At 44.1% G+C, this 15264-nt stretch overlaps 1 protein-coding gene across 5 annotated transcripts in view; it reads left to right on the plus strand.

The window, feature by feature from the left end:
- Pcca (propionyl-CoA carboxylase subunit alpha) overlaps window positions 1-15264 on the plus strand; it is a 387394-nt gene that overhangs the window by 334023 nt on the left and 38107 nt on the right. For 2 of the 5 annotated variants that reach the window (XR_004945920.1, XR_004945921.1), the window contains exons 22-24: window positions 1359-1499; window positions 11318-11395; window positions 13647-14971. Coding sequence is in view for 3 of the 5 variants with exons in the window: in XM_036199582.1 (XP_036055475.1) it covers window positions 1359-1499; window positions 11318-11395; window positions 13647-13715 (288 nt within the window). In the remaining 2 variants the exon portion in view is untranslated. Of the gene's footprint in view, window positions 1-1358; window positions 1500-11317; window positions 11396-13646; window positions 15090-15264 lie in introns of those variants that run through there. The other 3 variants (XM_036199582.1, XM_036199583.1, XM_036199584.1) reach the window with 3 other exon arrangements.

Raw genomic sequence — 15264 nt, forward strand, 5'->3', positions numbered from 1 at the left:
CTGCCCAGAATGTTTGTTAGACTGACAGCAGCGTGCTTTTTCCTTTGCCACTTATGACTCAGATGAATTTTAATAGGAGCAAAAAGCTTTTATTTGTGCTGTAATTTCACTTAAGAATCATATCCTTCAGATACTGGCAGACACATCTATGTCTTGATTGCAAAACACACGTTCAGGAGTAAAGAAACATGCAGAAGATGTTATTATTCAACCTGTCACAGTGTCGCTTGGAACCTAGGCCATCAAAGCTCTTCTGTGGGGCCTCCCCCACCCACTTCAGATAGGCCCTGTAAAGAGCCACTTGGAGATTGCCACTGTCCCCATGCAGCATCAAAGTGGGAATCAGATTCTGCCTTAGCCTCCCTGCTAGCACGATGCCCACAGGAGGCTTTGAGTTAGAGCAGCCTTCCTCCAACAAAATGGAGCTGCCCAGTGGGTGCTGCTTCTGTCTTTCCCGGAGAGACTGGATCTGGTGGGAACCAGAAACCTGGCACTGGCTCCAATTCCCCACTTCAAAGCATGTTTTTGTGAGCAAATTTTGGTTCATATATTTATCCACATTTATCTGGGATGTTTCCTGTCCAGTAGGAATTGTCTTTACTAGAAGTGTTAGGCTTGCCTGGACTCATTGGCCCTCCACCTTTGTGAGCCACCCACATAAAGATGCCATGAAAACTGCTGTGCATGGCATTTTCTGTGTTTTAAAAATCTCGATAGCATCGAGTTTCAACCTAGAAGGTATTTTCATTTCTTGTCTTTTCTTCTGTCATATCAGAAAAGGCTACGTGATAATGTGCCTAAAAAGAAAAACATTTCTGATGTGATTACATTTTATGTCACTGAGAAATATTTGAATGCTACAGACTTTTCTTTCCTTTTTTTTTTTTTCTCAAAATGAAGACTGGAGCCTTTGTCTCAATGTATTGATCTGCCCTGTGCAGCTGCTCTAGAGGCATAGGAGTTTGTGACAGCAATTTGCTGCCATCTACTGGTGTGCATACAGTGTCACTGCCTTTATCCCCGAGCTGCTGGACTGAGGTTTGACTTCCTCTGCTTTGTGTGCAGTGGAGTGTTCCTCAAGCAAAGCTCTGAGATGGTTTTCTTAAAGATCCATGATGCTTTTTTATATATCATTAATTAATAACCTGTAGTTTCCTTTGTAAAAAAACAAAAAACAAAAAAAAAAACCCTGGTTCAATATGCTCCAGAGATAAATGATGTTGTATGCAGGGTTTTAGAATATTTGACTTAAAGGATATTACTGTAACTTTAATTTAAAGATAAAACCAGATTTTGAAAAGTACTGTTTTGGAAGTTAAGTTCATCATTTAACTTCCTTTATGCTTTTCTCTTTCAAGTACAAAGTGCACATTTTAACCAAACTTGCAGCAGAACTGAACAAATTCATGCTTGAAAAAGTAACCGAGGACACAAGCAGCATTCTGCGCTCCCCGATGCCTGGAGTGGTGGTGGCCGTTTCTGTCAAGCCTGGAGACATGGTAAGAGCATTTCTGTCTGAGGGACATGCTGGGTTCAGACGTTCCCTACAGAATAATGGCAAATACAGTGCCCTCTGTAGCCTCTCCTAAACCATGGGATGCTATGGACAGTAGGTTATGCATTCACTCTGTCTACCTGCTTCACATCTGAGTTGTGTTAGTGACAGTACCTCTGAGAACCTCCTCCCAAGTGGTGTGGGAGTGGAACAGAAATGATGGCAGACATTCTTTCTCAAATTCGGGGTTTACAGAATCATTTTACTTCAATTGCTACTTATTCCCCAGCCCTCTGTATAGGAAGCATGCTTGAGGAATTCATCTGCCCAGCCTCATAACTTGCTGTGAACAAATGTGTAGGATGCATACATTTTCTTAAAAATCAGCAGCTTAGCAGCAAAAGTAAAAAAAAAAAAATATTTAAGACGCAACTGGGAGATTTTGAGAGGCCCTTAAGTCCTTGTGCTTTTACTTCTGTAGGAAAATAACAGCCACATGAGGTAGACCTTCATGGGCTCTATGCTGATTCTATTTTTTATCTGAGTGACGCCATTGGAATTTACCTAATTTTCTGTAATGATCATGTTAAAGTGGCACCTGATTTTTTTTATTAATAAAGTACCATGTTAATATTGAGAAAAACTCATGGAGTTGATATTAGCATCTAGAAAAAGAGTAAAAACAATCAAGTTTGGTTGTTTCAAATGATGAGTCCCCAAATTAACATGAAGCTGGGAAACTTACTTAAGGGTGGCTTCCCCTGGTGATGTAGGAAAATTACCAGTTTTTGTAGAAAAACAAAAAAGGGCCAGGCACCCCTGCCTTGCTGCATTCACTTATAAGGCATGGATATTCCTAGAAGAACAGCCAACAAGGAGCTACCTGATAACAGTGTCAGGCTGTAGGAGAGGAGAGATGTGAAAGCTAGAAATTGACTGAGAGTTCTGGAGATGTCTCCTAGTTTTCATACAGGGTTGGGATTGAAAGCAGGCTCTTCCTTGGTCTTGGCATTAACAATCACAAACTCTTACACTGCATTATAAGAGTAGTCAGTAAAATCTCTGTGTCAAAATGTGCAGGTTAGTGAACTAACTGTGAAGGTTTTTTGGTTCCCTCTACCCTGCAGGCTTTTCTTTCTTTTTTTGTTTGTTTGTTTTGTTTTTCTGGAAGCCACCCAGTCTATATACTGCCAGCCTGAGCTTGCCAGTCTTAATTGTGTGGCTTTAATTAGAAAATCACATTTGTGTTCCTCCACCATCATAAGAAGTGTTTACCTTCAGTCCTAGTTTTCTGACACCTGAGTCCAAGATGGGCAGAGAGGAGGGGGGTCAGCTCTGGCTTTGGAGGCTGCCATCCTGGCCTCCATTTGCCCACTTGTGACTGATTAGCTGGCAGTAAGTAGAGAGAGATCAAGCAAGGCAGTGCCAGTGCTGCCGTCTTACCTTTTGACATATGCCGTCTCCTGGCATCACTGTTGGCCTTCCTACTTGCCACTCTGTGGTCAGCAAGTTGGGAAAGCCAAGCGATCAGCAAGAGGGAACAGTCAGTCTGAAGCTAGTCTTGCTTCATAGGGAGCTATCGGATTAAAAGTACCTACCACCCATTCAGTGTGTGTGTTAGAGAGTGGCTGCAGGGTGTTTTTGCAGAGAATATGGTCTGTTGTATGTGCTCTTAAAGTTGGAATTCTTGGAGTTCACCTTCTTTACAAATGCTATGTCTGTGCATGTATGTGGCTGGCCAGGTGTAACATACATGTCTTTTTATCCCTTTCGAGGGTCCTCAATGAACTCCAAAAAACCATCATTTCTGTGTGTTTTCAGGAAAAATAACTAAGGCTAAGCAAGCACTCCTGTTTTTCTTTTCAGTTTTGTTCATGGTTTACTAATCTTTTAATAAGACTTTATAACAGAATAGTGGGTTTCTTTTGCAGAGGTAACATATAACATTCTAAGTAACAAATTTCAGCTGCTTTTTAAAAACTAAACAATTTGAAGAGTGTTTTAAAACCTGAAAAAGAAGGATTTGGGTGGTTGTATAGAAGAGATAATACCTTCATAGGGCTTTCCTAGGAAAGTCTTAGAACCGCTTCATTTGAAATCTTCTCTTGCCCTAAACACTGGAGTTGAATTTTATTCAAAATACTCCCTTAGGATCCACATGGCAAGAGTTCCTAATGCTTCAATCTACTTAATGTAAGATGCAGCACCCAGTCACTTTCCACAAGGTAATAGGGTGGGGTCTTTAATGTATGTAGAAGGGATGTAAGTTGCAAACAAATCATAAATTTAATTCAAAAATAAATTTAATTTTTATAGTGACCATTATTTCCACTTTCTATTGATATAATGCTAATCAAATACTGTAATACTTCTTTTATAAAATGTTATTATGACTTGATTTTTAAAAAACTTTTATCATTAACAAAAATATTTAAAGTTCCTTGAGCATGTTGGTGCAGTACACATCTGCCACAAGAGAACATTAGACTAAGTTGCTACATTTGTCTTTAAAGAATAAAATAAAGCCCTTATGAGCATATTTGTTTCATTAGCCTTTTGGAGTAAGATAAAAAAAAAAAAAAAACTAATAAAAAAGAGCCAACCCAAGATAAGATTTTTTTAAATATTGCTTTTAATTAGGATTCTTTTGAGCTATATTCAGATTCAGCACTCACTTAAAAATCTGCATCAGAAAGAATTCCCCTTACTGCATCAGAAATTAGGGAGATACAACTCAGAAGACAGTTTTACATTTCTGACTTAGGGGTTTTCAACATCAAGAGATAAAACTGTGATGTAAGTGCCCGTTTCTGCTTTCTTGCCCCTAAGCCTGTTCACATTTGCAAGTCAGTGAATTATTATGGACCCAAGATGAGGCCACTCCACCTGGTCCCAAAACTGGCATTTAGCAAAAAGGCAGTTGGGGTTTGGGACTGTTGCTTTCTGGGACAATGCCTTGGGCAGAAAATGAAAGCAGTAATAATGTCACCCAGTTTCACCAGCCTTTTCTTCCTTCTATGTGCTTTTGGAGGGGGGGTACCTCGGCAGAGGTGTGACCAGGAGACAGGACACACAGGTGCTCCACTGCAGAGCTTCAGTTGCAGCCTGTTGTCTCCAAAGCTCATGTAGTTGAGCCTGCAGCAGCTAATCTTGTGGAAAGAGCACATGAACTTGGCAAGAGACTTCTTTTTCACTGCTCAAAGAGCCAGCATTGAAAACTCCAGAGCATTTAGTTATTCTAGACGACGAGGGTTAGGTTGGTCCTCTAGATACCCCTGTGTCTGGCATTGCACACTGGTGCTTCTTGCAGCCCAGCATTCATTACTGCCTTTCTCTGGCAGATGAGCCAGGCATACCCTGATTTACAATCAGAAAATGATGGCAATAATTAATTTACATATTTTATAGCAGTGACTGTTTAAGCAGTTTGAAGAGAAGCCAGTTTTGCACCCAAACTGCAGACTGTATCAGCACAGACACAGAGTCACACACTCAGAAATACTTGTAAGCCTCTAAATTATGAAGCATCCAGAAAGTTAGGAGGATCATCTCCCAAGCACCTGTGTACTCTCTGCTCACCTTATTTGCTTCAGATTTTACTAGCAATAAAATGTACATACCATGAAGTTGCCCCATGACCCTCTACAAATCTAATTCCTGCCTCATCTTCTTCAGAAGTAAGGACTCTCCTCAACTTGGCCTTTCAATCATTTTTCCACATAACATTTCATTTGAAATGTTTAGGGGTATTTTTGTTGTGGCTAACATTTGGGTTTTTTATTTTTGTAATTTAATATAATGTAAATTATCAGCATAAGATAAAAATGTTTTGATGGTCAATCTTTATAAAAGTCTTGTGCAGGCTTGGTAATGAGTTTATTTTTCAAGGAATGGTCTTCCTGGGAGGAGAGTGCCTGTTATCTTTGTAGTGTTTTTAAGGATGACCATTCTCAACCTTACCAAGATTCAAGATACCTTTTCTTTTGACTACACACACACACACACACACACACACACACACACACACACACACACATATTGCTGAGAGAGAAGTGGTCATACATCATCGAGTCCTTTAAAACAATCTACTGGATTCACAAAGGTAACACATCAGATTGGCCTCTTGTAGGGTCTGTAAAACATCCCAGTTTCAACTTTTTCTCTTTGTAACTATGGGCGTTGGCTAAGCTAAGTTAGAGGGCAGTAGGGAGTCATGTTTTTCTTCATTTTAAGGAATTTTTTTTACAAAACCTGGACTTCATTTACATTGGCCACAATCTGGATTCCTTCCTGAGCACTCCCCCCTACCCCTACCCACACACATTCCCACTGCACAGTTCTAAGGGGTATGAGGGCAAAGCCAGGGGCACCACTGTGCAGACACCACAGGCTTGAGTCTTAGAGCCCTCAGGCATGCTAAAAATGTGGTCTCTCCCTTCCTTTACCCTTCAGATTGAGTGAGCTGGGCAGGAGTACCTCCAGATGAGGGTCAGCAATTCTGTCCACTGCCCATCCTCTTTGTAATTTGAGCCAGTCCCATCCTTGCTCAGATAGGGCAATCTCCCGGGGTCCAGTCGTCTCTGTCTTTCCGTGAGGTACACATTCTTCCTCCAGGAAGGAGGATGAGGACATATCCTGATTTAGCAGGATTTAAAGGAAGTTAGAATAACCATATTCTAGCCTGCCTTTTTGTAAATTGAGGCTGCCTCCTTTAGACCTCAGGGACTTACTGTGCTACACACCTATATTCTAAGTGGTAAGCCTTTAAATGTGAAATGGGGGGGATTTTCACTTGTGTGGTACAGTCAGGAGGTTTGATGTGGATCCCTGGTTTTGGGGACCCACACAGCAGAAGGGGAGACTGCAGTGGGCCCATAAGCCCTCCGAGCCTTCTGTCTCACTTGGCAGAAAAGCTTAGAGCACAGAACAACAAAAGAAGGCTCTTTTCCATAAAGGTTCACCACAACCCCCATCCCCGTGCCTCTTCCCCAAAAGGGGCCTGGATTTTTCAGCTGCGCACCGACTTGGTGCTCACTCTTGCAGGGAAACAGTTGCTGTCTGAACAGGCAGGAAACAGTTTTCTTTTAATTGCCGGAATCGTTCGGAAGTGCTCCGTGCCCTGCTTCCACACAGCAGATGCTGTGCATTAATTGGCCTGCGTAGAAGTGACCCGGGCTCCTTGCAGCGGGCCCGATTTTAGGCAGAGGGTTTAAATAGCTTATTTATTATTTTGTATAATCTGCCGTGCATTATGTGCTCCTGCATGGGTCGTGTTTCATGGTCTGCAGTTTCTAATGTCATGTGGGTTTCAAAACCCGTGTTTCTCTGGTAATGTACTAGCAGCAGGTAAGCTCAAAATACCATCCATCAGGAGCTAATTTTTTATCCGGATACTCCAATGACTGATGAACCTGTCTTTTGTATGAATGTTTAGCACAGTAGAAAGCCATATGCCACTGGCACAGTTTCCTCTGCATTCTTTACAGTTGCTAGAGAGTGGGCTTCTGGGGGGAGGGTGGGCACAAACTCGACGCCATTTGCATCTTCTGGCCTGTATTTTAAGCAACAGCACTTTTAACACAGCCTTGGGTTTGGATGACAAAAGAGGGTAGGGACCATCTTAAAGGAAACCCAACTCCCATAACGATTTTCTCCTTCAGAAATACGACTATGCACCCTTAATAGGGAACCTTGTTTTGTTCCTCCCCGTCTGTTGCAAACAGACCTCAGCCCATTAGAAGGGCCTCCCTTGTGTGGGAAGACCACAGCTGTTACTGTAAAGCTCATCCAGTCACTGTATCACCCCCATTTTGTGGCTCTGAAGGATGAAATTGAGAAATGGAGCACTGTGCAGCCATCCTTTACGTCTCCAATTTTAGGCCTTTGCCATCATTTTCATGCTTTTATTCCAAATCAAATAACATTAGTGGGCTACAGCACCTTCTGATGAATGTCTGTTCTCAAGCACAGCTTTCGAGGCTCCACTTTGAGGGGCTTCCTTTTATGTTTGGCAGAGAGCCTTCTCCTCCCCACCCTGTACTTTGAGCTTTCTTAGGGTGAAGGCAGTTTGTAGTTCGAATGATACATTGCCATGTGGGTCCCAGTCAGAATGTGTTTTCTGAGAGGGGGCATGTGCTGGAGAAGGTTTTGTATCTTTTAATCTTTGTGGAAGGAGTGAAGGGGTCTTGGTAGAAGGAGACTGGGGGCTTTAATCAGAACCAAGATGTGGCCTAAATCATTAGCACAACAAAGCATACTATAAGCTTCAAGATAAAAGTCCCCTGAGAAAGGAGTCCTCTGAAAATAAATGGAACTTGATAGATTTCCATATCATTTATAACTTCCCTTAATTACACTTGGAAGACTTGCCAGTAAAACTGGAAAATTGGCAGCCTCTCTCCATTAGAGTCATTTTGCCGACCATGGCAAGCAGCTGGCTTCGCTGGATTTTATTTCCCATCACTCACAATTAATCATCAGCTGGAGATGTCTGAAACTCCTCAGCACAAAGCAATGCTGGGTGACATTCAGGCCCCTAAACATGTGAAAATCTGCTGAGTAAATGGGCTGAGTTCTCTCACAAGCTTACTCGTTTGGGGAAAGCCTAGCTCCTACTTAATGAGGGCTGCTCTAATAATCTGATTCGAATGTGAACCTTGACCCTGTGTCAGAGGAGAGGATGCAATAAGCCGGATGAAAGCCATGGAATTCAGGTCTCCAAACTTTGCACCAATTAGACAGCCAAGAAGTATATCAGGCCGACTGCGTTCATCAGGAAGACTTGCGAGGCTTGTGACCGTTTAGTAAGCCCAACTCTGGATACACCTGTCACAATCAGTAAGTCTTTATCAGATGATTCACGAAAGTGTTAGAGAAGTGTGTGTTCAGCCATGCTGCAGGGCTGGCCCAGCTAAGGTACTATGACGGGGACTGCCCGGCTCTGTTCAGGCTTCTCAGGCCTGCCAGCAGTCCAGAAGTTGCTGCAGTGTGCTACATGTTCTGCAGGTGTGGACAGCACAGGCAGGGAGGCTTCCTCTTGGTGAGAACTGGAGCTTGGCTAGGAGCAGTGAATGTCACAGCCTGGAGACCGCATTTTTTTTTTTTTTTAATGTGCTTGTAGTACATTGGTTTCCAAGGAATGAAATCAGTGGAAATTAGATCAAGCTTATCTGCGTAACTCTTTTTATACTTGCTTTATGCTTGCATGCATGTGTATAGCATTAATCCAGTTGAACCAAACGTATCACTGTTTTGTAAGGCACCAAGGGACATTTTCCTACAGCTGCCTCAAGATAATGGCCTCTAAACATGGCTAAGAGGAGAAAGCAAGCTAGAGGTGGAAGACATGGGTTTCTTCTCATAGATAGCTGATACGAAGAGACCAGCAGTGGGGGAACTAAGAAGAACATGGGGGTAGGGGGGAGTAGATGGAGGGCCTAGGTCTAATTCTATGATTCAATTCTATAATTGCTGCTGGAGTGAGAGTCGGGCAAAAGGCAGGTCCTCTTCCCGTCAGGAGAAGCTTGTTTTTCATCAAATTACCAGCATTGCAATCGGGGTATGGAGCAGGGGCTATGCCAGCTTTGAGACTTCTTATTTCTGATCAGATTAAATAATCTGGGACTTGGTCTTGCACTCACACTTACAAGCATCCAGAGCCATCCAGGGAGGATGATCATGGTGGCAAGGCATCCTAAACTGGCCCAAATCTTTCTGCCCCCAGCTCTAGCATGGCCTTGTGGGGAGGGAGCTGTGGCCTGGTGAAGCTGTCCTTTAATGTTCAGTGGGTATTGTTGGCCCCTGACCATGACCACTGGAGACCTCCATGCTTCTTACAGAAGATGGTAATGACACTGGTGTGTGTGTGTGTGTGTGTGTGTGTGTGTGTGTGTGTGTGTGTGTGTTGAGGATGGGTCAGGGGACTGCGTCTGTCTGGCCAGCAGATGGTGAGCAGTGTGAGTAGAGGAAATGAGCAGTGATAGGGGGCACAGCTGTTGGCAGAGTGAGGTGAGCCCATCCCTTAGGAAGCCGATGGGATAGGGTGAGGAGACTCTGCACCAACCCTGGGCTCTCAGAAGCTGCTCACAGAGGAAGCCAGGGCAGGTGGGCATGTGGAAAGCTACCACATAAATACCCATGGTGAAGACTTGTCCATCTGACAGGAAACAGTGACCAGAGCCCAGAGGTAGACACTTGATTCCTAATTTTGGAAAGAATTTCAAGGTGTCCTAAGGAACCATCTGTGCTGCTACCTGCAGGCTAGGGTCAGGGACATCTCAGCCTGGCTGCTGGATAAGTTCTCAGTTTTTCTCTGGCCATAGCTGGGCCCATACGCCTTTCCTGTATGCCTCAGTGGCACCTGCCCTTCTCTGGGCTTTCTTGACCTCCTACCTGCCTTTGAGGAGAGAGAAATAGCTCTAATATGATGGCATGAAGGAGTAACAGTTCTGACACCTCCGGCCGGGGCATCTGCGTCATCTTGGCGCTGCCTTCTCCTGTCCCCCACATTTTGAAGAACAGCCCTTTGGAGGTGCTGCTTCTCGGTGCCTCACTGCAGATGCCAGGTGAGATGAATCCAAAGCGGCAGTGAGCACTGTGCTCCATGCCTGCCTGTCAGCAGTGCCTCTCCTCCGTGCCAGCACCAAAGTCTTGGCATCTCCTTTCTTCCTATATTCCCGTGCCAGGAAAACACAGCCCACCACCTGAACAGCAGAGGAAAGAATGCACGGGGCTTCAGTACTCACACTGCCAGCAAGACAGCTTGTGCCACACAGGGAGCCAGGAGGGGACTTGGAGATCATTTGGGGATGGCAGGAAAGAACATTCTCCAGGTCCTTCTGCGGCATTGGCCAACACAGCCATAGTACTGTGGCTGTCCAGGAGCCCCAGCCAGCATACCCAGCAGTACTCTGTGGAGCCTTCAGCCCACCACTTCATAGGGCAAGAGACCCTTTTCCACAAAACAGAGAAAGAACTCCTGGCCCAGACCCTTGGTGCTTAACCATTAAGGCCAGAAAAAAAGGAATAAGTAACATGGTTTTTAGTCACAGTTGACTGCTGGACGGGCGTCCCAGATTAACTCTGTAGGTATTCGCCTGCTCAGCCTGGATCTCCCTACTGGGCAGAGGAAAGCCAAGCCATCAGAACAAGGGCTTGAACAAGCACCTGTGGAGTGCTTAGGCCTTCTTGTAAGGACTTGGTATAAGTGTTAGTACTTGCATTTCTTGTAGGTGGACAGCAGTCCTGTTGGCCTTAATGCTAGGCTGCTGTTAACTTCAGCTCCCAGGATAAAGGCAAACATGTACCTTTGGGTAAGAGATTACTGAATTCTGATTTCCTTGTGGTACACATCATCTATTTAAAGCAGACAAGTTGCTGGTGATGTTTATGCAGAGCTGTGTAATCACCACAGTCAATTGCAGAACATTTTTATCAACCTGTAAAGAAAGCTTTACCCTTTGGTAGCCATACTCCTTGTCCAGCAAACCCAGACAAGCACTGAGTCCCTTGGTCCTTAGGTGTCTGCCTGTTGCAGACATGGCCAGGAAGTGAAAGCACTGGTTTTGTAGCATCTCTGGCTAACTCCCAGGGCCCGAGGGAAGGCCCCATGTGCTGCACTTGTGATCTTCCAGTCTAGGCTTTCTAATGAGAACTTGACACAGAGTTCTCTACTGCTTCTCAGATGACTGTAGTGGGAGCCATCAGAAGTTGTGGGTGTTTCCATGACCAATCAGTACATTTGAAAATAATTTAACGGCTTCACTCTTGGATGTTACACAGTTGGAATGTTCTTAAAATATCTATTTTTAACCTATCTTCCAGGTAGCAGAAGGTCAGGAAATCTGTGTGATTGAAGCTATGAAAATGCAGAACAGTATGACAGCTGGGAAAATGGGCAAGGTATGTCCCCAAGCTCCGACTAGCCTACTCTAGCCTGTGATGGATGTAGGACCTTCTCCACCTTTGAGACATGGTTTGGTCTCCATAAACAGAACGTTGGGGTCATCTCTGCCACCTGTCCCTTTTCTAGGGAGGATACTAGGACTCAGGAACTCCACTCTGTCAGTGTGTGTCTGCCTCCTGGAGAGGAGGCTTTCCAGGAAGGGGGTCTATGTGTTGTGTTCAGGTAGTCAAAGCACAATTGCTCTCCACATTAATGTCTTTCAGATGAAAGGGTTTTTAATTTTTAATGTTTACATCTGTCTCAGAGGCAGTTAGTTATCTGAGACTTAGGTGACTCAGCAGGAAATGGTTTTAGAGTGCAAAAATTAATGTAACTCTTCAAGATAATTTCTCTTCCTTGAAGGGAACAATTCAGTTGTAGATGGAGGAGCTGAAGCCCCATGTCCATGTGAGGGGCTTAATGATTCAGGCAGAAAAAGAGGTGTCAGCACTAAAATAGTTAAGAGGAAAACTTGGAGAAAACAGAAAAGCAGTGGTTCTGCTGTTCTTGTGATTAAAAAGATGCACGTTCAGAATGTGTCTCCTTCCAGCATCTATATAGAATGATTGGGCAGTGAAGACAGCAGCAGAGGCTGGCCATGCCCTTCACTGTGGCCTGCACCATGGCCACACTTTGGGAACACTGGGTTCAGAGAGATGTCACAACTAAGTCTGCATCACTCAGCTTTTGTCTGTCTTGTGGTCTGTTATCCCAAAAGACCTGAGATCAGTTCTCAGAAGGCGGCCTAGAATTATCCTATCTGCTCCTCATGGGGAAATTACAAAGCCCCCTGCAGATTCACTGGCCCAGGCTAGAGCAGATTAAGAGAGCCAGACAGTGTCCATGAGCCTGCAGGGTCTTAACAGTTAAATCATAAGCTTCTAAAAATATGGGCACAAAAAATATGAGCTTTGGTTCATGTAAAACTCAGTTTACTTGTTCTTTCAAACAGTGTACTAGTGTCATGGTCAGAACTTGGCCTCGTCATAGGGACCAAGAAGGGGTGTGTAATCAGGGCAAGGGCCCTGTGTTGAGGTGCTAACTCAGAATGGCCTTAATTTCTGAGGCAACATGGGGCCCAATGAACTGAGTATCTTATTTGCCTGCTGTTTGGGGAGCACCACAGTAGCAGCCTGGCTGCTTAGCCCAGAACTGCTTGAAGGAGTGCTGTTGGGGCAAGTCTGCTTTTTAGCAAGACCCAGCTAGCACAGGTCCCTCCTATTCATTCATTCCAGCCCTGGTCCGGAGGCATCTGGAGTTCAACCTGGTAAGACAAAGGAGTGCCCCTGGCTGGGTCTGGAGCTAGTAGTTCATCCCTGGAAGGGTCAGCGAGGAAACAGAGCCACAATGTGGATCTTCTATAGCCTAGTCAATGTGCTATCAATTAAATACATACTACATATCACCATCCACTTCACTCTAGATAGCATCTGCCCATCAAAGCCTTTGAGTATTTACACTGCTTTACATAGCTTTATACTGGTCTTAGGAACTTTGGGCTTGAGTTTAAGAGAAGAGCCTGTCCCTTCTCACAGTGGAGGGACAGGGCACAGGTCTATGCGGCAACCTGGACAGTTCCTAGCATTTTCATTTGCTTAACGCCAATATGGCCAGTTAGGTCAAATCCACTGTTTGTTCATGACTTCAGCAACCATTTCCAAGGAGGGAAATGATGACCTCTTATGCACTCCAGTCTTCTGCCTGCTCCTTTTAAATCTGAACACAAATCTGGAGAAGCAAGACAGAATTATGTTCAGGAGAAATCAGAAGAATAAAACAGTTCCACATTCTGTGCCACTCAACTGTAGTAGGGTATTGAATTATTTAATTTCTTTCAAAAGGAGGGAAATGGTCAGGCTAAAAGATCTCTTCTTTCTATTGGTTTTGGTTTTTACCATGACACATTCACATTCTAGTCTCAGAACCGTAGGCTGAGGCAGAGATGGAATGTGTCAGTCACCAGCATGGACATATCAAGCACCTGGGAGTATCCACAGCTTCCATTCTCTGAGAATTACTTGGGCTGAGGAGTTAAGCACAGGCTTCTGTAGGAATACCCCTGCACTCTGGTTCCCTTACACAGACAGATGTGAGCAGATGATCTACGTTTTCAGGCCTAAGGCCACTTACTTCTCAAAAGAAATCGGGATGACTGGCTCCCTTGGTCCCCATCTGTTCCTCACTCTTCCCCAACCATTTTAATTCAAGGTGAAATCGGTGCACTGCAAAGCTGGAGACACAGTTGGCGAAGGAGATCTGCTCGTGGAGCTGGAATGAAGTATTTCGAGCCTTTCAGTCATCACTGCTTTAATTAGCATTTCTATTATTCTCTAACCCTCAATTTGTTCAAGCATTTACAGGAGCACTCCTGTGCAGCAGGTTCTACAGCATCATATTTATTCCTTAGAAGAAGCAAAACTGACATTCTGCCAAAAAAATCACCAATGGAAATTTTTATTGATATAAATACTTGTACATATGATTTGTACTTCTGCTGAGATTTCCTAGTGTCAAAATTAAATCAATAAAACCAAGCACTTGTCTAAATATTAGTTTGCCCTTTTTTTCTGAATGAAGACAATATACACAGAGGCGACAGGCTGTGCCAATTGACTGTAAATACTAGCATTTCCTTATGATCCTTTAAAAATTTATATAAATTCCAGTTCTGCTTCCAATTTTATAATCTGATTGCCTTTCTTCTTTCATCATTCAGGACAGATTCCTAGGGCTCATTATTCATGAATTCCTCAGACCAGGTAGCAGAGATGAAGCGTCTGGATACCCCCTTCTGTGTGGGTCCGCAGAGAAGTCACACGGGATGATGGGAGAGATGGATCACCATTTGGGGGTCTGTAGACTGACAGAGGGTGCTGCCTGCACTGAGCCAATGACAAGCATGCTGTCCAGGCCCCTTTCCCTCTCTCCCTATGGCCAGGAGACCTCACCTTCACTGCTGTGTGCAGGACAGCCAGCCCATCAGCTGATACCCATCTTTGCCTTTCTGTTTTGTGAAGCAAGTTTCCAATTAAGAAAAAGGGGCTAAAAATAAGTCGTGTTTCTGTGCCAGTAGCAGTTAGTGATCAGTCCACCATTATGTTGAAGAGTGAGTGAGCTCTTAGTGGAGTACCAGGGTACTCAGCCAGCAGCTGCATTTGGGGCTGCAATTCTTGGAATTCATTTTCTACTTTACTAGGAGGCAGAAGCAGAATCATGTGCAACTTGCATATATACGCTGACAGATTATCAGATGGAGGTGGATGGTAATTGGTACTTCGTGTCTTCCTAACATTATTTTAAGTGCTGTTTGTATTTGGAAGCAAAGCCTTCTGTCAGGCCCGAGGAACAAATTACTAATGTGTTGGTTCTTCTGAAAGGCCTACCCCCAAGGGCTGTACCTTCAGGTGGCAGAGATGGGCTAGGCTGCTGAGAGCTGGGCACCCATCAACAACAAAGACTGAGGTCTCAGCTGTCTCCCAGCAAGCCACTGCTCCTGACTTTGCTGAATTAGAATGAAAAACACCTTCTACCAAGTAAGTACATCAAAAAGACCAAACAGCAACAATATACTTACATTTTAATGGCTGTTTTAATAGTTTGTGTGTGATCTGGAAACTGTAAGAGGGATGGAGTACATAGTCTAGGTGCAGCATGCTTTTCTCGAAGGTGTTTTTCATTGAGGCACCCCAAACCAGCATTTCCCACCAAATTTTTATTTCCTTTTTCGAGACAGGATTTCTCTGTAGTTTTGGTGCCTGTCCTGGATCTTGCTCTGTAGACTAGGCTGGCCTTGAACTCAGAGATCCAACTGGCTCTGCCTCCTGAG

Source organism: Onychomys torridus, chromosome 9 (assembly GCF_903995425.1).
Source record: "Onychomys torridus chromosome 9, mOncTor1.1, whole genome shotgun sequence".
NCBI lineage: Eukaryota > Metazoa > Chordata > Mammalia > Rodentia > Cricetidae > Onychomys > Onychomys torridus.